The sequence below is a fragment of the Zootoca vivipara genome, chromosome 10 (assembly GCF_963506605.1).
Source record: "Zootoca vivipara chromosome 10, rZooViv1.1, whole genome shotgun sequence".
In the NCBI taxonomy this organism is placed as follows: Eukaryota; Metazoa; Chordata; class Lepidosauria; order Squamata; family Lacertidae; genus Zootoca; species Zootoca vivipara.
In genome coordinates, this window is record NC_083285.1 from 18,906,321 (window position 1) to 18,934,226 (window position 27,906).

Genomic DNA, 27,906 nt, shown 5'->3' on the forward strand with positions numbered 1-27,906 from the left:
TATTGTGTCACTCGCAGGAGGAATTGTATGGGGAGGGCAAAACATGGCTGTGGAGGGTTTAAACCACTAGCCGTCAATGCTAGGGCAAAGTTTGATAGCGCCAATGTATGGAGTTTTCGATGGATTGGCCTTCCCTTCCCACAGTAGGCTTTATGTTAAACTTTTGTTTGCAAGCAGAAATTTTAAGAAAATAAGTATTCAGGGCAAAAGTTTCTATTAAACTGCTTTTATTGTGCAGGTTGTAGCCTTGGCTGTAGAACATGCAGAATTAAAAAAAATATGTGTCAGTTATTATACTTTGTAAGCATACAATAGCTATGTAAATATCTTGGATCAGCAATGTATTTCATTTGGGAACTTTTTCTGGGTACACAGTTTATGCAATCGATTTCAAAGTGATTTTCCTTAGGTAAAGACCAAATAAGATCTTGTTTTCATTATCACCAAAGGTGTGTCTCAATACTGCAAAAATATATATCTAATAGTACACTCTCGCTTATGTACATAGTAAAAATGTAAAACTATAGCAAGACCAGTGTTTGTTTTAAATGCAAGAAGAGAGAAATAGCTACTAGGCTTGCAATTTATGTGCTAAAAATAAGGGATCCCTCAAAAGCTCTTCCTAATTTTTATAGACCTGTTAAAACAACTCTGCAGACGTTATTTAGTATTACTGGAAATTCATTGGCATTTTCTCATTGGCTTCAGCAGTGACTTGCATCCTGAGTAAAAGTTGACTATGTTTTCTCTGCCGCTGCCAACTTAACAAGGTTTTTGTGGCAAACAAGCACAGCCTGGGCCTTCATGAGCAAAATGCATCTAAATACGTAGAAGCTTTAGCATCCTTGCAACCTGATGCAAGTTGGCTTGGGCATCACAGGACAGTCCTCTACATGTAGTAGTTGCACCGAGTTCAGTGGGGTTGCTCCTGAGTAAGTGGGTACAGGATTGGAGCCATAGTATCCAACCACCAACAGTACAATCCTGACCATGTCTACTCAGAAGTTAAGTCCTATTGAATACATTGGGGCTTCCTTCCAGGAAAACAAGAGTTGAGATTGCAGCCTCAGTCTTTTCCAGGTGATGAAATGGCACAGCATCTGTTGGAGGAACAGCACCTTTCCTAGTGCACTACTCACTGATTTTATGTTAAAAGGACAAAGCGAATTCCACTGTTTAAATAACAGTGGGAACGAGCTCAAGGTTGTGTAAAAATGAAAACTACCCGGTAAATGTAAGGCTCTTTTAAAAAGCTACTAAAATAGTGTTTCCTGTCACAAAACTTGAACGTCCCCTTACTGCAATAAACTTGCTTGTCTGAGAAAGAACTGCATTTCCCCAGCAACAGAATATTCCTGGTTGAGTGCTGGGGAAATGTGATTTCCTTCAAGCAGGAATAATTGCCTTTTGGAAAGATGAAGAGATGCGTCCATTGTGTGATAAAATGGACACCACATTGGCTGAGCAACGATAGCCGGCATGGTGTCTTCATGACATAGGAGCCAATTCCTAGGAGCTGTGGGGTCTTCAGCCCCCGCCCAAGTTGATAGGGATTGCCATTCAAATAATATGTGTGCATGTGATTGATTATGCAGGGTGAGGCTTACCTGTGCCCCCCAATATTTTATTCAAGTTGGCCCCCCTGCTTCATGGTGTTGCTGGGCTTCAACTCCCAGCATCCCTGGCCATTGGCCATACTGGCCGGGGCTGATGGGAGATGGAATCCGATTCAAATGACACACTGGGTTGGGAGATAAGCAAAGGTAGGGACTGGCGTCTGCAGCAAGAGTTGGCCTTAGCAGGGCTGGCCAGGAGGTGAGATTTGGACTCCACTTTCAGCAGTGGAATGTCTCGATCCCAATGAACGAAGCGGGGCCCATCTCCTAAGTAACATGTTTAGGACTGCACTGCTTTTTTTAATGTTGAAGCTTTCACATTGTGCCAAGAACTATGCAAGGTATTATCGCTAATAATGCTTGGCTGCCATCTGGAAGTTGCTACAGACTTTATGCAAGGTTGCAAACAAGCCATTCACTGGGAATGACCCCCAGCAAAAGTAAGCTCAGGCCTTAGAATTCCTCAGTTTGGATACTTAAGGAAGTTTATCCCAGTTAACTCTACCTCACAGCTATTTTTTTTTTTTAAAAAAAAGCAGCAGCAGCAGCAACAAACAGATTTCTTGCAAGGCTGAATAAGATACCTTCTCACCACAGTTAACATTTACAGTGAGGGCAAAATCTCCAAGCTGGTCATAGCACGACATCATGTTGCAGAGGCTTTATTTCTGATTTATTTCTTTTTTTTGTCACTGACAATTTCACACAAATTACCTCCATGAAGACTTCCTGATTGGTGTGTACAGCTCAGCTTAGGAGGGGGGGGGAGGGAGTGGGGAATCACAATGTAGTACATAATGCTAAAGCCACTCACTCTTGCAGTGGATTAGTGTGAAGTAAGCAAAGCGTGAATGTACCAGCAACATGCTGACCTTGGCTGAGGAGGGGATTTCAAAGAGAGCCCCTTGTACAAGCGAACAAACCAAACCAAAACACCCTTGCAAACCCAGTTCGTAGTTGTCATGGCTGCAGGAGCTGGACACACCTCGTCCCTCTGCTGTAATGTTGGCATATCCCCTTGGAACCTTTTCTTGCACGTGTTGCCGCAGATAGTACTGTGGCATGCAGTTCGTAGTAGCTTGGGCGACAAATTATCCTCCGGTACAGGTAGCGCCGCAGAGCATTTCCTGGTTTTACATGGGGACCCCGGTTCCAGAAAATAAATCCACAATGCATTTCTGGCTTGGATTCTGACCTTGGCTATTGACATCAGCCGGAACCACACCTTGATGATAAAGCAGGTGTGGTGCATTCCTGCGAAGCTGCACATTCGATCCCGGGCAGATCTAGAGTGTCACATGCAAGAACCACCAATATGGAGTTCATGCCACTGGGTTAGACGAATGATTCCATATTCAAAGGCACTAAGGTGGCTCCTTGTGTACTCCTTTTAGTGACATGCAACAAAGATCGGCAATGAATCTTTCAGGAGGAACCACAAATCAAATCAAAGGTGAAGCAACAGCTGTAGCATCTTGTGGGCAGGAATAGTTGCCTGGGTTGAAGGCGCTATCCTAAAAACATTTGGTTTCTCTCTGTGTGTCTCTCTCTTCACCATATATATTAGTTATTTGTACTTAGATCTATCTGTGTGTAGCAGTTAGATATGGCCCACTACAGTAAAGCACTACAGTCGACAGACAATAGAACTGAAAAAAGAACATTCTTTTAAAATCTGCCAGTTTGTCACGTCCATTATGCTGCAATAGCTTTTAGATCCTTTTTATTTTTTTTGTCGCGCACAATAAAATCAAGAGCAGCATTATAGCGCTGGCAAGCAATGTTTCGGCTCTTTATTTTATAGCGTTGTGAACTGAACTTGCAACAAATGAACGGAAAGGGTAAGCAGAACATGAGTCAGTTCGTCAAAGGGTCAGCAAAACAATAGGCAGCTAGGCTAGGAATGGGAGAGCAGCAATTTGGCCTAAAAAAAAAAAAAAATTTGCAGATCAGCCTCCCTCCTGAAAAAAGAAGGGAAGATATAATTCCAGGAGAGATTAAGTAGGAAGGAAATTTGGGCAAGTGATTCTTTGCTGCACTCAGGTTGGTTGCTTCATCAGATGACATGTGCCAGTTGCTTTGTTCATCGTTGATCTAGCCTTGGGACTGGCACACACACAAAAATGGAGGGGAGGGGAGAAGACCCTCTCTTCAGGCTCCTCGAAACGTCAGTTATGCTTCTTTCCGTACTGTTGCTCTGATGGAGCTGAACATTTTCCCAATAGCCTCGTAGAGTGGATTGCAGAAGGTGTGGATGCAGATAGAATAGACTCGGCCGATGCACTGGATCTCAATCAAGTAGCTTCTGATGCAGGGCACCACTGCCCAGATGTGGAGGAAGGACAGGATGGCAAAGTAGATGCCCCAGATGAGAGCCAGGGGGATGCCAAAGAGGGCAGACAGTAAGCGATAAAACCAGTATTTTGTCACAGTGAAGGTAGTGAAGCTTGCCTTCCAGACCCCATCGAAACTATGGGTTCCCTCAGGTTCGGCAATCACATCTTCGAAATCAATCTGCAGACCAAAGGTGACATAAGTTCAGAAGGAAAATCGAAAAGCGACAACCAAGCCTGCACCTATTCAAGCCGTCAAATCTGACAAATAAACTCTACAAGGCACTTCTTTCACTTTGAAGGCAACAGCCATGCAACTTGATATCCAGAGTAACCTATATCAACACAATGCTCGTGTTGTAAAAGAGGCACAGGAGGTGGAGTTGAGGTGCTGGCGCTAGGAAAAAGACTGGGAGGCCCATGGTAGCCTTCACTATGGTTTACCATCTTGTTTTGCCTATATGCAAGTAGAGGTGTGTGTGTGTGGGGGGGGTGTGTGTGCAGAAAGTTAATTTGCTTTTTCAGCTGCTGCACTTTGAGTCACAAATCAGCCATAATCTGAGCAGTTTCTGACATTTGTACCAAACACTAGGGCAAATGAAGCACTCAAACTTTGTTCCTCTGAGTCCATCTGCTTTCTTACCTGCATCCAGTCCAGAGGGTGGCTCTGACTGTCTGCTTCCTCCGCCTAAATTTGTTTGGCCCCAAGCAAGCATGGGGATGGGGACAAAGTTAGAATGAGTTTGGCTCTGGGTCCATCTATGGTTGGCCACCCTGCTTTCCACCAATGGATATCAACCACCACTGCATCTTGGGCTAGGCTTTCTATTTTGGCCAAACAAGCTCAAGGGTATGGAATCTTTTCTTTCAGCCGTGGGGTTGCATTTCCCCAAGGGCTGCTTCCCAGGGGGCATATGCCAGTGAAGGGTGGAGCCGGAAGCAAAAGGTAGTCACAGCAATAGATGTGGCCGCTTCGTGTCAAAACGAGAGGGGCCTAGGCACACATCTCTCCCGTCCGCCATCCAGGAAAGTCAAAGGCATCACCACCACCCAAGGACACAGTCCAGCCAGGCCAAAGCGCTCAAGGAGGGCACAGAAGAGAGGCAGCGAGGGGCATGGCCTAAAGAAAGGAGAGAATCCCAAGACTCAGAATGAGTAGCCTAGAAGACCACACCTGGCCCCTGGACCTGAGATCCCTCACCCCTGCTGTACTGGATTCAATACAAACAGCTTGTGGCATGTCATGTAAATGTAAGCGTTCCAAGTATATGTGCATTTGATAGTTCCAGTGCTTTTATTTCTAAAAAAAAATGTTTAGGGGTACTCTCATTTTCCTACTCATATTGAAATACTGCCCCTCAATGCGGCCAAACTTAGATTCACAAAATGTTTAGGGGCATGTGTAGCCCTGCGTCCCCCCCAGTCTGAAAAAAAAGCACTGGATAGTTCATTTCATTTATTGTAGTACTAGGTTGTGTGTATGCTATGCTGTTGAAGCGCATTAGAGGCACATTCTTTCCCTCAAAGAATTTGGGCACTGCATTATGTTAAGAGTTGCTGGGAACTACAGTTCCCAGAATTCTTTGAGGGAAACTGTGTGCTTTGCATGTCCTTTAAAGGTGTGGTGTGTACATAGCCCCAGTGTATTCTGTCACGAAATGGCTTTTGTTCTGGTCCTTTCAAACTTCAGGGTCCAGCTTACTTGCAAGTTACATGTAGTTTGGCCATTAGGAAGAACTACCTTTCCTTTCGATTTGAGGGGTTATTGAGTCCTTTTTTCCTAACCAACAAAAGAAAGAAAGAAAGAAAGAAAGAAAGAAAGAAAGAAAGAAAGAAAGAAAGAAAGAAAGAAAGAAAGAAAGGTATCCAAAGGAGTACATATTTCAGAAATGCCAAAATATCCACAGAGTCTGTCATAACATTTCTTTCTGCGAGAAAATTCACAGAAACATCTTGAAACAAAATAGCTCATCCACATATTGCACGAACGCATCTTTTGATATAATCCACAGCACAGGATATTTATTGTCGCCAAAATAACCAAATAGGGGAAGTACATCAAGAAAAAGAAAACAGAGCGGCTCAGATCCACTGCACTGTGCATGGATTCAGAGAACACACAGTTCTCCTTTCCATTGAGGCTCCAACACACACACACACACACACACACACACACACACACACGCCAAAAAAAAGTAATGACCCCCTGCTATGCAGGACTCTTTCACCCAACCTGGGGCTTGAACCCACAACCCTGAGATTAAGTGTCTCATCATGCTCTACCAGCTGAACTAAAGGCATTTTCACAGCAGCTGAGGTTAGAAAGCAGGGCTTTTAGACCTCAGAGTTCCAGAAAGCTTCTACTGGGGGTCTTCCCATTTCCCCAAAACAGCCCCAAAAAGGAACTGACTAGCAATTCTGTAGCAAATACAGTTTATACATCCTAGACAATTATTTACCTCACTTATCAGTTACCTTTCAACAAACATGGCAATCTAGAATAAACCTTGATATCCCACCTGTTATTTCGAAACAGCATTCTATCGCTAACATAACAGTAATTATTTCTTCTGAGCATTACAGGCTTCAAGACATTTGATGAATAGGCTTTGTGGGAATGCAATCTGATTTCTCCCCAGTAAGCAGATTCAACAATAGACTCAAAAGTCTGCATAAACGTGGTTGATGTTCACAGTGGGTAGTCTTGAAGGTGTGAACCATACATGCTACTACATGTAGCCGCGACAAATCTAGTAGACAAATCCATAACTATGTAATAAAATAATAATAATAATGTTAAATTATTTGTACCCTGGCCATCCGGCTGGGTTTCCCCAGCCACTCTGGGCGGCTTCCAACAAAGATTAAAATACATTAAAATGTCACACATTAAAGACTTCCCTAAACAGGGCTGCCTTCAGATGTTTTCTAAATGCCAGGTAGTTGTTTATCTCTTTGACATCAGGGTGGGCGCCACTACTGAGAAGGCCCTCTGCCTGGTTCCCTGTAGCTTTGCTTCTGAAATATTGTGTGTTGCATTTGTATGAGAGTGTGAGAACGTGTGAGAGAGCAGAGCTACCGGTAGTGCCAGTAGCAAGCTGTAAAAAAATAAAAAATAAAAAATCAGTTTGTACACTGCACAATAAATGTGTGCAATAAATTTAGTTACTGCGATGATATATTCTAGGGGTTGAGGACCTATGAAAGGGTATTGTAGGCTAAGACTCATTCGAGGTTCATGCGTTGACCTCAGTAAAAATGTTGATTATTATTACTAGGCGCTGGGATGAGGTCCTGCAAAAAGCCTCCTCTAATGTCAACTGAAGGCTCTTGGGGATGCTTTCAAAGCATTTTATGCTATCGTAATGACATCTTAACTCATCTAGAGGGACAAAGCCGATATACTTAGTCAAGTCCCTCCTCTCACCCCAATACTGTACATCATGATATCGTTCCATGATGGCCGTGCTGAAGAAAGCTTGATGGACCTGTCATAAAAACCTTAATGCATATTGGTGGGTCACTGTCCTTGGCGTCATTTGTGATAAGTGGTGTCAAACTGCAGGCAATGATCTAGTTCAGTTCTCTCTACCATCCAAAGCAGAACAGAGCATTTCAGTCAAAAGAGCTGTATGGGGCAAAGACATGAGAGTGGTAAAAAGAAGCTTTAGTGTATTGTGTTCCCAGGCACAGAAATTTTAAATACTTAGTTCCTTTATATATCTGGCTGTTCATACACACACACATACACACACACATACACACACACATACACACACACACCATTTTTAAGATTATGTCTGTTAATTGCCTTGGGGCAGATATGTGGAAGGTAATTCATAAAATATAATAATATTTTGCTTGCTGATCATAAGGTCGGCGGTTCGAATCCCTGCGACGGGGTGAGCTCCTGTTGCTCGGTCCCAGCTCCTGCCCACCTAGCAGTTCGAAAGCACATCAAAGTGCAAGTAGATAAATAGGGACCGCTCCGGCGGGAAGGTAAACGGCGTTTCCGTGTGCTGCTCTGGTTCCCCAGAAGCAGCTTTGTCATGCTGGCCACATGACCCGGAAGCTGTCTGCGGACAAACCCCGGCTCCCTCGGCCTATAGAGCGAGATGAGCGCCGCAACCCCAGAGTCGGACACGACTGGACCTGATGGTCAGGGGCCCCTTTACCTTTACCTTTTAAATAATAATAATATAAACATGTCTGAGTCCTAGTCCTAATCTCGTTCTTTAACCACCACTCCAGAGAAATGGCATATGTTTTTGCTTGGTCATTTTTGGGTTCCATTTCCAATAGATTTTCCAAGCAGCTATTAATAACTTATTTAAAGTTGCATGCCGGTCATGCTCAGAGGTACCGTGTTTCTCCAAAAATAAGACACCGACTTATATTTATTTTTCCTCAAAAAAACACACGGTGGCTTATTTTCAGGGGATGTCTTTTTTTAAATTAAGTATCTATCACTTTTATTAAGCCTATCACTATGGCTTATTTTCGGAGAAACACGGTAGGCAGACACCTGTTCCTTAATAGTACATGTACACAGGGGAATTTGTTGATTCTGCAGCTTCCAGGAAATGTCGCGGAATGAACACAACTCATTTTAAACGCTATTTTGCATGTGTCTCTTCCATCCCATTTCTGTATTAGTCTGGGATCCTTTTTTTTAAGTCTGTATGAAAATCTACATTCATATCAATGTATACTTTACTAAACATGTTTTATTCTAAAATAAACTTATGAATACATTTTGGTGATTTTTCAAGCTGAGAATTGTACTGCAAAATTTCACGAAGTGTGAAATGCGATTGTGTTCCAATTTGTGCATTCATCCAGAGGGTGCAAATCAAGTTAGTTTGCTTGAGAATGTGGAGAAAATGAAGCTCTCTCTCTCTCTCCTCTCTCTAAATTGACCAAGGTAAAAAAACAAAAACAAACACTCCATAAAAACCTTTTGCTGGGGTCAAGGTTTTTAAACGGTATGATAATCTCTTCTTCACCCACAACCCATTTCCTGATCTCAATACTGCTTGGCTTCCTACCATTCAATTTGGTAATTTCACTTGCACAACAGCTTTTGTTCATGTTTGCTATAAGAAATATTAAAGCTTAGTTTTGCATATGGGCCCGTTGCTCAAATGACTATGTATGTGTGGATTTTTTTTAAAAAAAAATGAATAAATATGCAGTGCAATCCTAAATTTGTTTTATTGGAAGCAAAACCCTCTGATCTTAATAGGCCTTTCTCCTGTAGAAGTGTGTTTAGGACTGCAGCCAAAATAAGGGGGGGGGGAGATCCACCAGAAAGCTTCAGAAATTTAAGGGAAGTTTGCATTTTTGTTTAAGACCTGCAGCCTATGCGTTATAAAGTCAAAAGGGAAGGTATGTTGAAGAGAGGAATCTTTTGATGCTGGGAATTCTTGCGCAGGTGCATTTAGTCGTGCTTAGAGATGTAAAATTTCCAGAAATTTTGAAGCTTGTAAAAAAAACCCGTTTTTTTTCTGGGGGGGGGTTTCGGGGGGGGGAAACGAAAATTTTCAGAAAAATTGAAAAAAATGCTACATTAGCACTTCTTTTTTCTTTTCCAGATTGAAAGTCATTCTGTTACTTTAGAAACATAAAATATAACTATGGAGAATTTTAATGGGCACAAAACTATCACAACTAGCATATTAAAAAATATAGTGTATCCAAACAGGAACTGAAATTGAACTTGTCATTCATCACTGTTTGCTATGCAACATGCTTACTCCACCTCCCATATTTTGCCCATGAGACCTTATGTATTTCCTCACACTAATGTGTGTGGTCTGTTAACCACTTTAGCTACTACTATGTGCTTAAATTAGTTTATTTCACTTTTTAAAGACTGTTTTACAGCATTTAATGTTTAAAATAGTTTCTTTTTTTCCTTTCATAACACTTCTCTGACAGCACATACACTTTCAGGCCCTTTTTGTTGCTCTATATTTTCTTCCAGTGCTTTGAGGCCTAGTGAAGAGGAACAGAACCCATGCATACCACACGCATGCAAAAACAAAACTGAAACCTTTTTCTTTTCTGGTGACAACAGCACCTCCTAAAGGAAGAAATGTATCTTGTTCTTGCATTGGTGAGGTCAGTTTGTAACCTAGGACTTGCTTTTCCTCACAGAAATTAGAATAATCTGATACCATACATATTTTTAAAAAATGATTTATAAAATATTTGAACCCCTTATCTTAAAATATTTTATTCATCATGTTAAATTAAAACATTCCATAATCTATTTTTTATTTTTCCAATTTTTCGGAAAAAAACAAAAAAGGCTTCAGGAAAAAAACAGAAAAAAACTGGTCCCCCCCCCGAATTTTTCCGTTTTTTTCCTGGGCCTTCACATCTCTAGTCGTGCTCTCTTGAATTCAGTTGTAGTCTTCAAGGTGTTGGGATTTAGAAACCTTTGTAAAATATGCAGAATGGCCTTTGCAATATAATTAAGTAACAAACCTTACTGGGATTTCTGAAGTAAAATCCCAAAGGATAAAGGGTGCTTCCTGTTTCTCAACCACACTGCTATTGCTCCTAGTGGTTAGGTCCTAGATCAGGCATAGGCAAACTCGGCCCTCCAGATGTTTTGGGACTACAACTCCCATCATCCCTGACCACTGGTCCTGTTAGCCATGGATGATGGGAGTTGTAGTCCCAAAACAGCTGGAGGGCTGAGTTTGCCTATGCCTGTCCTAGATAAGTAGAGGAGCCTTAGCCTCCTTGGAAGTGGGATGGAAAAAAGATAAATAGCCTCCCTGGGTTCTGGGTGGGTAGAGGAAATTGATCATTCCTAAAGCTTCAATCTTATATACCCACCTACCTGGGATTAAGCCCCTCTGCTCTGAATGGGCCTTACTCCTGAGTAGATGTGTACAGGAGTGCACAGTTAAATGTTTGCAAAAAGCCATCTTCCACCATGCCGCTATGATTAATCTTAGTTTCAGAGGAAGTAGTGCTGATTAAAATTATATTAAGAATCCCTGTTTCCCTGAAGGTCTCGGATTATTAGCGAATTAATTCATACCATTTGTAGGTGGATGCCTTCATCTCTAAATTTACATCAGAGATGGGGAACATGCGACTCTCCGGATGTAGATGGATTCTAACTCCCTTCAGCCCCAGAAAGCATGACGAATGGTCAAGGAAGACGGGAGTTGCAGTCCAGGAAAAATTCAGTGCTAAAAGTCCCCCACCCATGGCTTCCATTACAATCACCACCATTCTCTGAATGACTCTCTGTGTGTTTTAAATACTTAATTGTTAAAAAGGACCATCAGAGGATGATGATGCTTCTTGAAATAATAAAAATCTGTCATGTTCAAGGGCAAATAAGGCACCCTCACATGCTTAATGACCCAAACTGCACAGCTGAAAACAGATAAGAGTATTACAATAGAGAAAGATTTTATCACGCTCGTGTTCCCATAGAGCTCAGTTTCCTTTTTGAAACAATTCACTTGGAGCAAATATGCATTGCTCATAAAATGACCACAGCTATGAGTCATGGAAGTCTCGTTGCAGGGAGCAGGCAGGCAGGGGAGACAGATCAAAATTGGAACGCCACCAGAGAATGGATTCACTTTCCTTAAAAGGGGAGAAGTGGGATGGTGGCCTTTATATTATAATTACAAAGCCATTAAGGATCATTTGGAGAACCTTGTTAGTTAGCCTGAACTGAGGGGAAAGAAAAAGCCTTACCACAAAGTGCCAAAAGCTACAGAGACTGTGGAGCAAGTACTGGAACTAGCCTGGGTTTTGTTTTTTTCTGAACAGAGATTTCCCCTTTCCTTTGGAACATACACATAAGCAGCAGACATCCGGGTGTTCAACTTATCAAAGGAACGCTGCAGTTGGAGAACCACAACAGGTCAACACACACATATCTGTGAGAGGTATCAAGTGCAGGAGAAGAATGTGGGATTGATTATGAACCGAAGCATCTGCAGTGGAAAAAGCAGGCAGAGATTCAGGGGATCTGTGTGGTCTCGCAAGCACACAATCCAGGTATTTTAGCAAGGCGAATGTTAGCTGCAGCTGATGGGAGTTGTAATCCCGATTTATCAAACAATCGTTTCATTTGTACGCCACCTTTGCTTTTTATTCAGGCTGCAGTGCAGTTTAACTCTTCCCTCCCCAGCTGCAATACCGATGAAAATGGTGCTAATGGATGCACTGGGGTCAATTTTAGTTGGGATCACACTTGGGGAGGGAAGGATTAAATCTACCTTTCCCTGCATCCTGGAGTCTCATGCTTAGTATTAAATGTGGGGTTGGGAACCTGATGAAGCCACACACTGCACATTGAAAGTACAGGTAAAGGTAAAGGGACCCCTGACCGTTAGGTCCTGTCGTGACCGACTCTGGGGTTGTGGCGCTCATCTCGCTTTATTGGCCGAGGGAGCTGGCGTACAGCTTCCAGGTCATGTGGCCAGCATGACAAAGCCGCTTCTGGCAAACCAGAGCAGCACACGGAAACGCCATTTACCTTCCCGCTTGAAGCGGTACCTATTTATCTACTTGCACTTTGACGTGCTTTCGAACTGCTAGGTTGGCAGGAGCTGGGACCGAGCAACGGGAGCTCACCCCATCGCAGGGATTCGAACTGCCGACCTTCTGATCAGCAAGCCCTAGGCTCAGTGGTTTAACCCACAGTGCCAAGTAGAATGTAGTTGATGATGATGATGATGATGATGATAATAATAATAATAATAAATATTTATATCCCGCCCATCTGGCTGGACTTCCCCAGCCACTCTGGGCGGCTTCCAGAAGGATATTAAAATACAATAATCTATTAAACATTAAAAGCTTCCCTAAACAGGGCTGCCTTCAGATGTCTTCTAAAAGTCTGGTTGTTGTTCTCTTTGACATCTGATGGTTAGCTAAATATTTAATCCCGCATGCTGGTTTCCCCCGACATCGGTGCAGCCGTGTGGCTGGGGTTTGATGGGAGATGTAGTCGAAAAACTCTGGAGTGAACTAAGCTGGGGAAGACTGACCTACAGTACTCTATTCAGAGTGCTAGACAGCAAAGAGCACTTTCCCTTATGGTCATTTGCAAATAAAGATCTTCTTTCACTTGAAGAAGGGGGTGTAATATCTGACTTAAAAGATTGTGCAGCCAAATTGCATTTTGTCATAGGCTGCCTACGCACCATACATTTAAAGCTCTCCAAATAACCCTGGGGAATGTAGTTTGTTAAGGGTGAAGGGAGTTGTAGATCTACAGTTCCCATGATTCTTTGACATGTGCATGTACTTGAAATGCAAGCTGCATAAAGAGACATTTATAACTGTTGCTGTCCTTTGTAAATCCTAGCATATGAATTTGACAGGCGCAGGCCGACCAAAGAATGCAGCACTTTCACCTTTAGCTGTGATGGAATCTTTCCTCCTTCCTATTTCGAGAAGCTGAACTTATCAGCCAGCACTTTGCTGAAAACTAAGCAAGCGCGCTAGATATAAACAAAGCTTTGGGCCATATTTATCCTTCGTGTAATTTATCCAAAACCCATGAACCCTACAGCCTAGAAGATATTAGTCTCTAAAGCCATTAACAGAAATGTACTGGAAGGTAGAGGGGACTGCAGCGCATTGAAGGTCCTGAGAACTTTGAGGTTAGCAAGTTTATCTCTGTTTCAGCGGCATCGGACAAAAAATGCAGTCATGTGTTCTTGTTTTAGCCATGCACAAATAAAGTCCAAATGCAGAATTCTCTCATGTATTGTTTCTGAACCCAATTTCATTCACAGAACATCCATAAACTAGAAACCCTGTGAGCTACACTAGGCTGAGAGGCAAAGCCTGGCCCAAGGTCACCCAGTGAGCTTCATAGCTGAGTGGGGATTTGAACACGGGTCTCCCAGGTCCTAGTCCGACACTCTAACCACTACGCCACACTGGCTCTACATGCAAGTGACGAGCAGGGGGAAGGAAACTAGTGCAGGACTATATATGCCATGTTGAGTAAACAGGACTAGATAGGAATGCCCTCTATCTAGTTTGCCTACATGTGAAGAAAATTCTACAATGGGCAAACTGGAATCTGTGGGAATAGCTGCAGCCTCCCCGAGCCAATCAGGGATGCCTATTCTTCTGACCTTCCCAGGAGCCTCCACTCTGAGCACAACTATCTGACAATCTTTGTCCATTCTCTCTTGCATACTCAGAGCAGAAGCATGCATACAGGAAGTGGAACGGTGGTCTTGCTTTTTACCAATATTGGCGGCAGGTGCTTTCATGCTGGAAGTCAAGACACAGTCCAGGCATTAAATGTTGCTTTCCAGACTCCGACACTGAAGCTGGATCTGGATGTTATGCTGTAGTGGGAAAACCAGATGTGTGAGCAGCTTGCACACCAACCTACTTTCTGGGCTTCTGGCGTAAGTAACTCTAAAGGGGTATGTGACATATATTCCCCTAGGACAGAAATATGGGTACCATATGCTGCGACAGATGGATGTCAACAAGCCATTTTTGGAGATTGCCCTGGGTGGGCCATTGGCCTTGCCCAATAAATTGCTGTTTTGACTTTTATGCACATGGTTTACACATAGCTATAGCAAGCAAACATTTTCCTACGGGGTTATGACTCATGGGCACTGGCACTGAAGTGAAAACCAGTACATAAGGGTTCAATTATGCTGAAAAAAAACTGAGGCATAAACAAAATTAGTCCTTGATCCTAATCAACATCGCCACTGGTTCATTCCTTGAGGAATAATTCTTCACATCCAAGATAGAGAAAATTCTCGCTTTTCTATCAGGGTGCCAAAGTAAAACAAACCGAGCTGGCCTCTGCATCAGTCAACGAGTCAGCAGAGCTTAGGTAATTTTAGGAATCCTTGGATTTATGAAAGCTAAAAAGACAAAAAGAAATATATTGTAATATGACCTGTGAACTGAAGTTCCAAATCTATGTCATGACCTTAGTAAATCACCTGATTTTTAAAATTTATGCGAGAAACTTGAAAACAGACATGCACACATGCAATGGCCTTAAGCACTTTTCGGATGGAAACTGTGTGTACAGTGAATGCACACAGTGATGGGAAGGGAGCGCATAATGGTAAGCTGCACCCCAACTTAAGCATATTAACTACACCAGATGTGGGGAACATCAGGCTTCAGTGGGGTGGGTGCCATTGCAATCCTCCAAGTCATGCTGTCCAGCTGTTGAAACTCTTTCCAGACCACATGCCCTCCCTAAGCCACACCCCCTATTCTCACACCACTCCCCTCTCTGCCTCTGCTCCACACCCTCTTTAAGTGCATTTGCCTGGCTGGAATCGGTCTGGTCAATTTGCTGAGTTGTGGACTCTGCTGATGCTATTTCCTTTCCCCAGTTGGTGCCTCAGATGGTGACACCTTCCTGCATCTGCTTCTGGTCCAACCCTCTATTGCTGTCTTGGATCTCGGCCTTCTCTTTGGCTCCACTCTGCACTTCTGCCTGGTGCTCTGGTCTTTGTCTGGCTGGCCTGTCTCTAGCCTTTCTGGTCCTTGCCTGTTTGTGCCAGAAACTGGCCACAGCCGCAGCCTGTATCAGAGTTAGGCCATGGCCTGATACAGGGAAACTGAGATGTTGGTGGATTTTGAAAACAATCTTCAAAACCTGTCATGATGTGATGGCTCTGTGTGTGATGCAGAAGTGCCAACAGAGGATTTCTGTATTTGTCCAGGCTCCAGGGCCTTGTGGTAAGGGGAGGAAACTTGACTCTGCATAGCTCAGCTGGTTAGAGCGTGGTGCTGAGAACGCCAAGGTTGCAGGTTCAATCCCCGTATGAGACAGCTGCATATTCCCGCATTGCAGGAAGGGTATCTTCCAATTCTACATTTCTGTGTTGCAGGGGGTTGGACTAGATGATCCTCAAGGTCCCTCCAATTCTACAATTCCATGATCCAGGGCCTATAAAGCCAAGTGCAGTGCCTTTCCCCTCTGAGGTGATGCATGCATTTCTTACAGGTTAACAGAGCACTTTCCCTGCTAGGGGTGTGTCCACGGATTGCATTTCAAGCACAGGCTAGCTAGCCTACCACACAGGGTTGTTGTGAAGGTAAAATGGGGGTGGAGAGAATGAGAAACAGTATGCAGGCTGAGACCCTACCTGCCTGCAGACTGTCTCGCCAGAGTGGTGCATGCTCTAGTTATCTCCCGCTTAAACTACTACATTGTGCTCTATGTGGGGCTACCTTTGAACTAATCCAGAATGCGGCAGCTAGACTGGTGACTGGGAGCGGCTGCTGAGACCACATAACACCGGTCTTGAAGGATCTACATTAGCTCCCAGTATGTTTCTGAGCACAGTTCAAAGTGTTGGTGCTGACCTTTAAAGCCCTAAACAGCCTTGGTCCAGAATACCTGAAGGAGCGTCTCCACCCCCATCGCTCTGCCCGGACACTGAGGTCCAGTACCGAGGGCCTTCTGGCGGTTCCCTCATTGCGAGAAGCCAAGTTGCAGGGAACTAGGCAGAGGGCCTTCTCGGTGGTGGCGCCCGTCCTGTGGAATGCCCTCCCATCAGATGTCAAAGAGAAACACAGCTACCAGATTTTTAGAAGACATCTGAAGGCAGCCCTGTTTAGGGAGGCTTTTTAATGTTTAATAGATTATTTTATTTCATTTTTCTGTTGGAAGCCACCCAGAGTGGCTGGTGAAGCCCAGCCAGATGGGCGGGGATAAATAAATTATTATTGTTGTTGTTGTTGTTATTACTATAGGGGCCAGCAGGGCTGCACAGGTGGGGCTGTGTTGTTTTCTGGGCTTCCCAGCACTGTGTGTCACTGCCATTTATTGAGAGGCAGAAGAGGAAGGCAGCAGGCTGCTAATGCAGGTACAGTGGGAAAGTCATTCCTTGCAGAGCGCCCTGCTCTGCCTTTCAGTAAAACAGCACACAGTGTTGGGAAGCTAGAAGGGCAACACAACCCCACCTGCTGCTACTATGTAAAGTGCCTCAAGCTACTTAAATCTCTGCTAACTCCTGCAGAGACAATCAGCTGCCTCTTTTAACTCCAGTACTGAGAAGAGAAGCTGCAATTATCTCACATACCCTATACTGAGCAAGGGAGTGTGAAAGGGGATCCAATTCAACCATTTCTGCCTATGTTCTATTTCTCAGCCATCCTTACAGGCTTACCTAACTTCCTTGTAAGTACAACACAGGGTTGCAGCCTATGTTTATGAAAACAAACACAACCCGAAACACGCAGAAACAAAGTTGCAGGCAACCGTGAGTAGGAGTTGCCAGAGGGAACGCACACAAGGGCCTCTTTCACTTTGCCCCATCGTTTTAGGAGGCCGGCATAATCTAGAACTGGCTGTCATTAGGGAGACTAAGAGGAAAAAGCGTCCATGGCTACATTTAATGATTCAGAGAAAGGCCATGTGTGGGAGTAGGGAGAGGCTGTGCTTGGGGAAGGAACAAGAAAGCATTGGAAAAGCAGAGAGACTATGGCATAAATCCTAATGTATATAAATGGTGCACATAAACTCTGCAGGCGTTAGCAGATTCTTTGTACATGTAAGGATGTGTAGCCACTGTTCTCAGAGTCTTGGAGTAGCAAAGGATTTTGTAGTACCTCCCTCTCCCCCAGATACTGGTACACACCCTTTATACACTGTGCTGTGGTTTTATTGTACAATACTTTTTTTTTTAAAAAAAAAGTTCTTCATCCTCAGGTGTTGGGTCTGATCATGCCTGTTTTAAATTTCTGCTTTGAAAATGCAAATTTCAAGACTTTTCACTGACACTGGGGGTTATGAACCATTATCAAAGGGCAGAACGGGAGAATAAGCGAATATTTATTCTGCTGATTTCTAAAGCCACCTGTGTGGCTTCTGGGAACTATATATTATGATTTTGTAAGGAACATAAAAAGGCAAAGGAAACTATGGCTGTAATCCTGTCCATGGTTACTTGGGAGTAAGTTCATTGAACTCAATAGGACGGCTTACTTATGAGTAGGCCAGGTATGGGTAGGATTGCAATTTACATTAGGTTGTAAGAAAAAAAATCCACCCCTGCCCTCCAAAATCTCCGGTTGGGCATCCATTCCACACATCCATTATTAGGAACAACCAAAATGCCGCAAAATAGGGAGCTCAGTTGGACAGAGCATGGTGCTGATAACACCAAGGTTGCAGGTCCAATCCCCATATGGGACAGCTGCACATTCCTGTATTGCAGGGGGTTAGACTAGATGATCCTCAGGGTCCCCCCAACTCTATGATTCTATGAATCATTTTAAGTTCTGCAGAAGTTCTGGAGATATCAAAAAATTGCCCACTATTTTGTAACATTTTGGTTGGTCCTAATAATGGAATTGTCCAACGGTGGATATTGGAATGACTTTTTTTTTAAAGAAAAATTTCAGGTCTGGCTTAGTCTTCACAAACAGCCTAATCAGATGGTAAAGCTGTAGTCTGTACCACTTCAGACTGCAGTGTATATGTGTACATGTTTCAGGAGTTCTTCCTCTATATATTCGAAACAGCATGCCAGGGAGAAGGTGCTTCAAAGACCCTTCCCAGCTGCTATTTACTTTGGTATAGGCAGAATTTCCAAATACATGCATATGGGAGAGCATCAGATCCATACCATACACTTAACAGTGAAGTGCATACTGGACACAATGCCCAGATGATTTGTACACCCCCTAACCATTAAAATAACATGGTGAAATAAACGTAACTGAAATACAGGGTGGTACCTCGGTTTAAGAACAGTCCGGTTTAAGAACGATTTGGTTTACAAACTCTGCAAATCCGGAAATAGTGTCTTGGTTTGAGAACTTTACCTCGGTCTAAGAACGGAATCCGAACGGTGGAAGGGCACCGGCAGTGGGAGGCCTCATTAGGGAAAGCGCGCCTTGGTTTAAGAACAAATTTGGTTCAAGAACGGACTTCCGGCACAGATTAAGTTCGTAAACCGAGGTACCACTGTAGTGAACTAAAGCAGGCACCCCCAAACTTCGGCCCTCCAGATGTTTTGGACTACAATTCCCATCTTCCCCGACCACTGGTCCTGTTAGCTAGGGATCATGGGAGTTGTAGGCCAAAACATTTGGAGGGCCGCAGTTTGGGGATGCCTGAACTAAAGCTCCATTGCAACCTGTAGAGAGAATGCAAATCAAGCCCATTTGCATGTTTACCTTATTTTACCTAACTTATTTTGCTTCTATGAGACACGGGGAGGAGCAAGGGGAAATGAAGCCAAACCTCCTAAAAACCCAGGTGATACCCCCAAATTTGAAGCTGCCAGGGCAGGAGATAGCAGCCTGGCACCCTTGGGCAGCTGCCAGGGCCATGCCAGAGTCCACTGTCGGTGGGCCATTCTTACAGCCTGGCACTCTGTGGTAGCTACATCTAGCCTTTTCCTTCATTGCCCCCTGGGTAGGCATCACTTTAGGGAATTGGAGGTGGATAGAGCCAGCTGTCCAATACTGCCAGTGCAGCCAGGTAAGCCTGCTAAGGCCCTCTGACACAGGAAGGGGGCTCACCTGTGGATACAGCCCCCTTCTGGCCCCAACAGTGGTTACCAAGCTAAAGGAAGCACGATCCTTTCAGAAACTTGTTTGGCTTCCTATTCACTTGCACATATCTCACCTCTGCCTTGAAGCTTATTCGTCTTCAGCTTTTCAACCTCAGGTGCAACAGACTTTTATGTAGCACCTTGCAATGTACATCGCGGGAGCACATCCCCTGCTTATTATGAATTACGAGGCATTTTTAAAAAATGCAAAAAAAATAAAAAATTACTGAAGCCATTTGATGAACTGCTTACAGAGCAGATTCCTTGTCCCCGGCCTAATCATTTATCTTCTGTGGTTGGCTTTGCTTTTATGGCGCTGTGTAGGTGTCAGCATGGAGCGAGCAACAAGAAATGCAAAAGTCCTGAACAAATAGCTAAAATGCTCAGAAATGGGGTGAGTGGGGTAGCAGGATTCAAAGTTAAAGCAGGGGTTTGACACATGCAAAAACTAGACTTGGAATATTATTATTTTTAAAAATATTATGGCAATTAAGCCTGGATTTTGTGTTAACAGATATAGAAAAATAACTAAACCTAATTTCCATACTATCAGTCACTGGAACTGCCATTTCAGACCAGCCCTCAGCTGGATTCAAAGCATTACTGCATTACTGCTGCTGTTCCCCAATTGGCAGCCACCTAAAGGACATTTCTGTACAGCAGCAGTTTGAATGTGTAACTGCAAAACTAATTGCCCCACGTAAATTATGAAAACAAGAATCTTGAGTTGGGGAAAATATCTTTTGTTTCTGAGAGGGTCCGCTATCTGAAGTTGTTCCCAATGTTCTCATTTTCCTTTGGGATGCAGGATACAACTGACATCTTTGACCTCTCCCTTGAGAGATGCTTGCAAACATTTCCTTAAAGATATGTGCTTTTTCCTCATCAGTGATTGGCCTCCTATTCCCAGTAGGATCCATCTTTTTTTTTCATTCTGTAATGTTGTTGAGAGCTATCTAGATTCCTTTCAGTCTTGCACATATCACTAATCCTCAGAAGGTTTTGTTGCTTTGGGAACCTCAGCTGGTGCTGAAGAATGAGTTAGAAAATATGTTATTCTCCTCACTCCCCAAACACTCCCCTTCTCAGGCTTATTTTTGCTTCCTAAAAGAGAAAGATTATATTATTTATTCAACCTGTTTTCTTGTGCATTGTTTTGCATGATTCTTTAACTTTTGCAGTTTTTTTTGCAGGACAAAGTAGCCTAATAGTGAGAAACCTAAGATATCAAGAGTCTAGTTCTATGTAAGTTTGCTCAGAAGTAAGTCAATGGACTTCTGCCACTGAGCTGTGGCCCTTTCAACACTTTAGATTGAATGATGGGGTTTAGAAAACTTGGAAGGTCCAGTTCTGCAAGCAAACATCTGTTGCTAATCAGCCTATAGAAAGGAGCTACTTCTTCCCTCTACGCCAGGCATAGGCAAACTCAGCCCTCCAGATGTTTATAGCTAGGGATGATGGGAGTTGTAGTCCCAAAACATCTGGAGGGCCGAGTTTGCCTATGCCTGCTCTATGCCAACAGAATAAAATATTTTCCTCCACAATATCTCCACTGGGCAGGTGGAACCTTACAGATATCTATCTGGGACAGAAAGCCTTTCTGGACCGTAGCTTCTATCATTTGTGATCCTTAGCCAAAATAGTTGGGGCTGATGGGAGTGGCGAACATAGCTGCCAAGTCTCCCGTATTCCCCGGGAAACCCCCGTTTTTCCAGCTGTTCCCAGCCGAAAAAATGGATTTTTTTGTCCCCCCCCCGGTTTATTCTGGCGTGGCGGCCATTTTGGAACTGGGCGGAGCATGCTCAGAAGCGACTTTTGATGCTGCTTTGCCCAGTTTCAAAATGGCTGCAGCGTGACTTCTGGTGCGACGGCCATTTTGGAACAGGGCAGAGCAGCATCAAAAGTAGCTTCTGAGCATGCTCCGCCCAGTTCCAAAATGGCGGCAGCGCTACTTCTGGTCTGCTACTTCCGGTCCAGTCCCTTATTTCTCAGGCCGGAACTTGGAAGCTATGGTGGAGAATCAACCAGCACCTGGGATGGGCACTAGTCCCCCCATCCTAGATGCAAAGGTTTCTTCTTCCACTCAAGAGGCTTCATGATGTAGCACTGAACATCAGATTGCTTACAATGAGTGAGTTGCAGAAATATGTTTTTTCCAGAAGTTCAGCAAAACTTGGACTACAAACCATCCTTGGCCATCACATCTGCAGCATGATGTGCCTCTGCCAGGAATGGATTACATCCATGATTCTCCCTGACCTAGATGGGCCCCGATAGTAATTTCCATTGACCCAGATACATTGGACTAGTATAAATGTGACATTTACAAAACTAACAAGGGATCCAGAAGGGCCTTTGCTCCAATTCACTTAACGATTTCTCCTTTGGGCATTTTTAGATTGGAAAAAGGATCTCTCTCCCACTCCCCTTTTATATCCATTTGGATGAAGCAGATTCTCTCTGTGCTCCCACCTCTGTGAATAAAGCAATGCTTTTGCCAAAACGATTCGATGGAAAGTCAGGTCCATATAACAGAATAAGAACACAAGTGAGGCTTGCAACAAAATGTTGGAAAGTGTAATTCTCCTGTTCAGGGTTCTAGCCATGCAACTACACATACCCCTTTCAGGAGACTCCATTCCATTTGCCCACCCTCCCAGTTTTCTGTTCTGCACCTAAACATCCAACCAGCATTCCATGACCCCTGAACATACCCAGTCATCGCTGAATTTGTTTTAGGGCTTTTTTTTGCCCCCCCCGTTTTTGCAATGAGTTTTTAAATTATTTCTTTAAATCTTGGAGTGGGTGTGGTGCCATTTTGGCTACATAAGTGCTAACACTCACCCCTAAAGTTGAGAAATGGAATAAATGATTCCCCCTCCCTTGTTCATTAACATTGGGCCCTTCAGGGTAAGCCACTGTCTGAATCAAAAATGAGCAGCGGGTTGGCCCATTGTTGCTCAAATTATGCTCACCCCTGTTCCTCCCTTTTGTGCAGCTGCAAAGCAACAAACCACAGTGCTGGCTTAGCATTATGTACAAATCAGTGTTCATGGCATATGCTCATGGCTTCTTTGGGAGACATAGCACTAACCCAGAGCTGTGATTTGTTTATTCCTGGCTTAGCAAAGTAGCGTGATTTGAACACCATGAAAATGAAACCAGAGAGTCTGCGCCCCAGTTAAGCCCTCTCATCTTCCCCGAGGCTGCGGCATGTTAAAAATCAATCTCAGACAATATATCCCATAAATTTTAATCTATCAATTCATTGATTAACAGCACAATCCTGTGCTTACTCAGAAGAATGTGCCACTGGGTTGACTCCCAGGTAAATGTGCATAGGACTGCAGCCAAAATCTGCCTACATTTGTATATGAATAAGCAATTGTTCACAGGGTTTTTGTTTTGTTTCTCCGACTATGCCCTTGCGTGCTGTAATAGGGTACCATCTTAGAACTGACATTCCCTTCTATGTGAGGGAGAAAAGGGAATAGTGTCTCTAAGGGGATGTTTGCCACCTGTAGGTTTTTTGTGTGCAAGCATTAGTATTCCCCCCCAAGCATTTCTGTTTTAAAAAATGTCAGATTAATAATGAAAACATGACAAAATATTGCAGGTTTATTCTTCTTCTCTTTCTTCAGCATCCAGTGGCAAATTACAGCCTTGCTTTAAAAAAAAAAGAGCTCCTAGCCCCGCCTTCTGAAGCCCAGCCCTTGTGGGCAGCTTGATACTTACTGAGAAAAATATACAAATACGTTTTTTCCTATTTAGTCAGGCAACCGGAAGAAGTTACATTTTGGGACCAAGTAATATTCTAGCTATGGATGAGAGCAAAGGAGCCAACTCCTGGGGGCTGAGGCCACTTTGACCCCCCCCGAGGGGGTCAGCCCCCCCCCAAGTCAATGAGCATTGCCTACAAATGGTGTTTGTGTACCCTCAATATTTTATTTTATAATGCACTGCTTCTGTTAATAGGCTGACACAGTGACAGGCGTTTTAATATGCATTATCCTTCATGCCTAGAAATCAACGCAAACATTGATCAAAAGTGCAGTCCTAAGCAGGTTTACCCAGAAGCAAGTCTCAGCAAGTCCAATGGGGCTGAGTCTCTAGTATGTGTGTTTAGGATCACAGTCCAAGAGTGCAATCCAATGTATGTGCGTATTCAGAAGTAAGGGCCATTGTATCTAATGGGGTTTATTCCCAGGCAAGTGTCAACAGGATTGCAGCCTTTCTCCTTCAGAGACCTAAACAAAAGCAAGAGCTGCTCCTGCTCTTTTTCACTTACAAAGGTACTTTACAATCGATGACATGTTCACATTCACATTACTGTGAGGCTATGGGAGGGCAGCTGAGTTTAAAAAGCAGGGACTTGTCAGAAGGTACATAATCCCTCCATGAAAAAGGGTGGAGCTTGTACCCAGCTCTTCCATAACTATGTTTATCAAGCCTAGCACACTGGAAAAATCCAGTAGGCTAAATAGCCTGGAATGAAGGCTCTGTTAGAAAGTAAATAGGAAGAAGCTTCCATTTCTGAAACAGGATATGCTTCCTTCACAAGACTTTCTGAACATGCTGTTAATTTGTTAAAAGTTTGTAAAGGTACTGTGTGGAGTTCTCAAACATTCTAGCGGACAGAGAATTGAAGTATTTTGCTAAAAAGCAATCACAAATGTGATCTGTTTCCTTAGAAAGCCCCCCAGCACCACCTGCTTTTGGGGCTGATTTTCCAAACCAAAACCAGTCCTCCTTCAAGCATCCCATACGAACCAGTCTTATTCTCTCTCCCTACCCCCACCCGGCAGCCCAGCATGTTTTCTGATCTGATTCGGATGGGTTCCCCCTTTTTTGTGGGTTTGAGAAAAGTTCTGGACTTCCTCCTACCTTGACCACATCGTCGTTGAGATGCTTGGGGTCTCGATCGACCAGGTCAATCTCTTTGGTGTGAACGTCATGGAACTCCTTCTCGTGCATTTCATCTGCCATGACCTTGTTGTTGGGCTTGTAGATGTTGCCTTGCTCCCTGATGGTGATGGGCGCTGTGTAAAAAAAGTCCTGGAAAGAGAGGGGTGTGGGAAAGCGGTCAGTGAATCCGCTGCAACTGCTAAGTGAACGACGCGGTCCTGGGAAGGGGATGTACGCCAAAAAAAATCCCACTCGCTCATCGGACGTTCAGAGAGCGGCTGTCTATGCTGCACTGGTCAGGGAGAGCGCGCGGAGCCTGGAGGAACTTCATCCAGCGAATGCCCCAGAGGCTGGCATTTTAAATGGACATAAAGTACCTTACACCACACCCCTCGGTACCAGGCAGAGCCGCGACTCCCGCTCGCGCCGCCAGGGGTCCTCTCCTGGCGCGCGCAAGAACTGGGCAGGTTTACAGCCGGGGAGGGCGCAGCCACCGCGCCCCTGTTCACGCGCTTGGAGAATTCGCAGCTTGGAATCCCCAAGTTTCCTCTTGCAGGGAGCTCTTCCTTAATAAAGCAAGGGGGGACCCAGACGCTCCCTGCCCCCAACAAATCAGCTGGGACACTTGGCACCTTGCCTGCTACCTCGCGTTTCACGCGCACCGGAGTATTTTGCGCCGTTGCGCTGCCTGCCAACCGGCGCGCCACCGCGCAGCCTAATCCCACGCGCGTTTCTACTCGACAGCAAGTCCCAGAAGTCCCGCTCATAAGAAAGAGCGCACAAGATCGCAGCCGCGCCCAGCATCTTCAGTGGCAAATGTAAGCACCCCAGGACACCCCCTTCTTCGCCAATTTCCTGAATGCCCCCAGCAAAAGGAGGAGGGAAGGCAAAGGCGAGACGAGACGGGGATGCAAATGTGACAAAGGACAACCCCCGCCCCGTTGACTAAATAACCCCAACATGTTGGCCTGGGAGAGCGCTCCTTGCCTTGGGAGGAAGGCTGGCTGGGGGAAAAAAACGTCTCCTGCAACGAGGCCACTACGATTTAACCCCCCCTCCTACTCCGGATCCGTTAATCCAGAACAAATACCTCATCCCTAGGTCCATTCAGTCATAAACCCTCACATGCGTTAGGTTTCATCCCTGAATGGACGGGGGAGGGAGATGCAAGACGGTTAAAGGCAGAACTAATCCTCAATAAGTGTTAGTGCGGGGCTCTCAAAGTCCCTCTAATCGTGCCTCCCTGGAATGCCACCCATTCAAAGAGTCGCTTGCCTGACAGCCGTCCCTCACTCCGCTTCCTCCTTTTTTAAAAAAATAAAAAATAAAAATGACCTCTCTCTAAAGTTAAGGCGAAAGAGTGCTGTCCCAGCCTGACCCACAACAACCACCCATAGATTTCTAGAAACCCATTCAAATCTGGAAACTTTTGGTGCAAATCGGTTGGGTTGTGCCGTTGCCCGAAGACGAGCCGCTTTCGTTTTCAGAAAATCCAAACTCCACGCCACTCTCCAGGCTAGCAAACTGCAGCTCCCCTTAAGAAGAAATGCCTTTTGCACGCTCGTTACAAGTTTAGCCTTGGAGACGCTCTCCGGTAGATTCCCTCTCCTGCCTTGTAAGAATTAACCGAGGTGGGGTGGCGGGGAGTGTGAGAGAAACCCCAGTCCTTTCTTTGCAATGGGCAGTGACAGAGAACATATTTGCAAAACACAACACTTCCCCCCCCCCCAGGAAAAAGCCAACAACTTACTCTAGAGTTGTCCCTAAGCCTGGGTGGGCGCCTCTGCAGCCTTGGAAACGCTGCGGGGGGAAGCAGTTTAAGCAGGAGGAAGGCTCTCTCTGGGAGCGCAGGGCGCACGGAGGGAAGGGGGGGGGGGGAGAAAAAAACAACAAGTGCCCGTCCAGGAGATCAGATTACCAACACAACACAGACAAATAACCCCCGATTGCCCTGAAAACAGGCTTTGCAGTTCTAGCTCTGGAAAGGGCTCCGCCGTGGAGAGCAGGACTGAGATAAGGGACGAGCCAAGTGCACTCAAGAGATGGCTGGCGCAAGCAGGTACTCTGTGCCAGGAACGCAAAGCAGCTTCGCGAAAAGAATGAAACATTGCAAAAGCATGCCCTACCTCGGAGTCTACGTATTTGCTCCCAGACATGCTGTCCTGGGCTTGCTGGAGGCTTTGCGGAGGGCGTTACTGACCGATAATTTAAAAGATCCGACGAGGGAAGATCCGGAATTGTTAGCGGGGGGGGGGGGGAACTACCGCGCACGCACACACACCACAACCGCTCCCCACTCCCCAACAACGCACACAAATAGAAGACTGCCGAATGGGCGGTATCTCTAAGTTAGAGTCCTGGCTGGGCGCCAGGGGTTTGTTCTCCCCGCTGCAGCTCTAGACTTGGAGGACAAGGCTGGTAGATATCGGTACATCCCCAAGGCTCGAGGACGAGGAGCAGCGCGGAATTGGAAAGGGTAAAATCCACACAAACAGGACGCGCGCTCTGCGCTCTGCTGCTAATTTCCCTCCTTTTGGAAAAGCCTCAGGCGATGCTTGTTTCCTTGCCAGTTGCAGCGACTGTAAAAGTACACACATGTGCAGTCAGTGCACGCTTATTCCCTGAGTTATCCGAGGGCAAGCGGTTAGTGTCTGGTTAAAGAAAACGGTCGCCGTGTTGACTTTTTGCACGTCCGGGTTTTTTATTTTTGTTTGGAGAAAGAAGAAGGGCCTTTCCCGTTTCCTTCCAATCGCCGCCTCCCCATGTCTTGCGTGGTTTCTCCATGGACACCCGAAGCCTGATTCAGTCAGGGTTTATGAGCGATCAGGAGGATCCTTGATGCTCCTGCCATGGAATTAAAGAATAACATAATGTATTGGATTCATGGCGCTTTCTTTTACAGTACACCCATCCGAAGTAACAGGGTCAAAAACTTTTTTGAGTATTTTCAGTTTAAGTACTCCACGGACCGTCTGGAATGGATTAATCCACTTTCCATTACTTTCAATGGGAAAGTTCGCTTCAGGTTAAGTACAGACTTCCGGAACCAGGGCCGGCCCTACATGCAGGCTGGGTGGTGTAGGGCACCATGGTGCGGCCCGCCAGGAGGGCGCCGCGAGCTGCGCCCACCCGCTGGCCGGCCCGCCGCGCAGCTGCGTGCTGCGCGCTGCGCCCACCCGCCCACCGCACTGGGAAACGGGGGTGGGAGGGCGCCAGAGAGATCGCGCTGTGCCTGCCCGCCCGCCATGCAGCGCGCTGCGCCCACCCGCCCACCCTCTGGGAAATGGGGCGGGAGGGCGCCGGAGAGACGGCCCTGTCTGGAACCAATTGTGTTTGTAAACCGAGGTACCACTGTATATATAAAGTCTTACTTGGATGGATTGTATTAGTCAGTAATTATAATAAAACCAGGGACGCGGGTGGCGCTGTGGTGTAAACCACTGAGCCTTGGGCTTGCCGATTGGAAGGTCGGTGGTTCAAATCCCCACAATGGGG

General features: G+C 45.0%; 1 protein-coding gene across 3 annotated transcripts; it reads right to left on the bottom strand.

Moving 5' to 3' along the window:
- Nucleotides 1-218: 218 nt before the first annotated feature.
- CAV1 (caveolin 1) lies at nt 219-27,020 on the bottom strand. 3 transcript variants are annotated; one of them, XM_035126823.2, is made up of 3 exons: nt 26,724-27,020; nt 24,391-24,561; nt 219-4,130 (listed from the first exon to the last, which is right to left on the bottom strand). In XM_035126823.2, the coding sequence occupies exons 2-3, from the start codon at nt 24,490-24,492 to the stop codon at nt 3,789-3,791; spliced, it is 444 nt and encodes a 147-aa protein (XP_034982714.2). In that variant the 5' UTR covers nt 24,493-24,561; nt 26,724-27,020; the 3' UTR covers nt 219-3,788. The 3 variants fall into 3 exon arrangements, with proteins under 3 accessions (XP_034982714.2, XP_034982713.2, XP_034982715.2); XM_035126822.2 differs by lacking the exon at nt 26,724-27,020 and adding an exon at nt 26,538-26,677; XM_035126824.2 differs by lacking the exon at nt 26,724-27,020 and adding an exon at nt 26,162-26,506.
- Between the last annotated feature and the right edge of the window lie 886 nt (nt 27,021-27,906).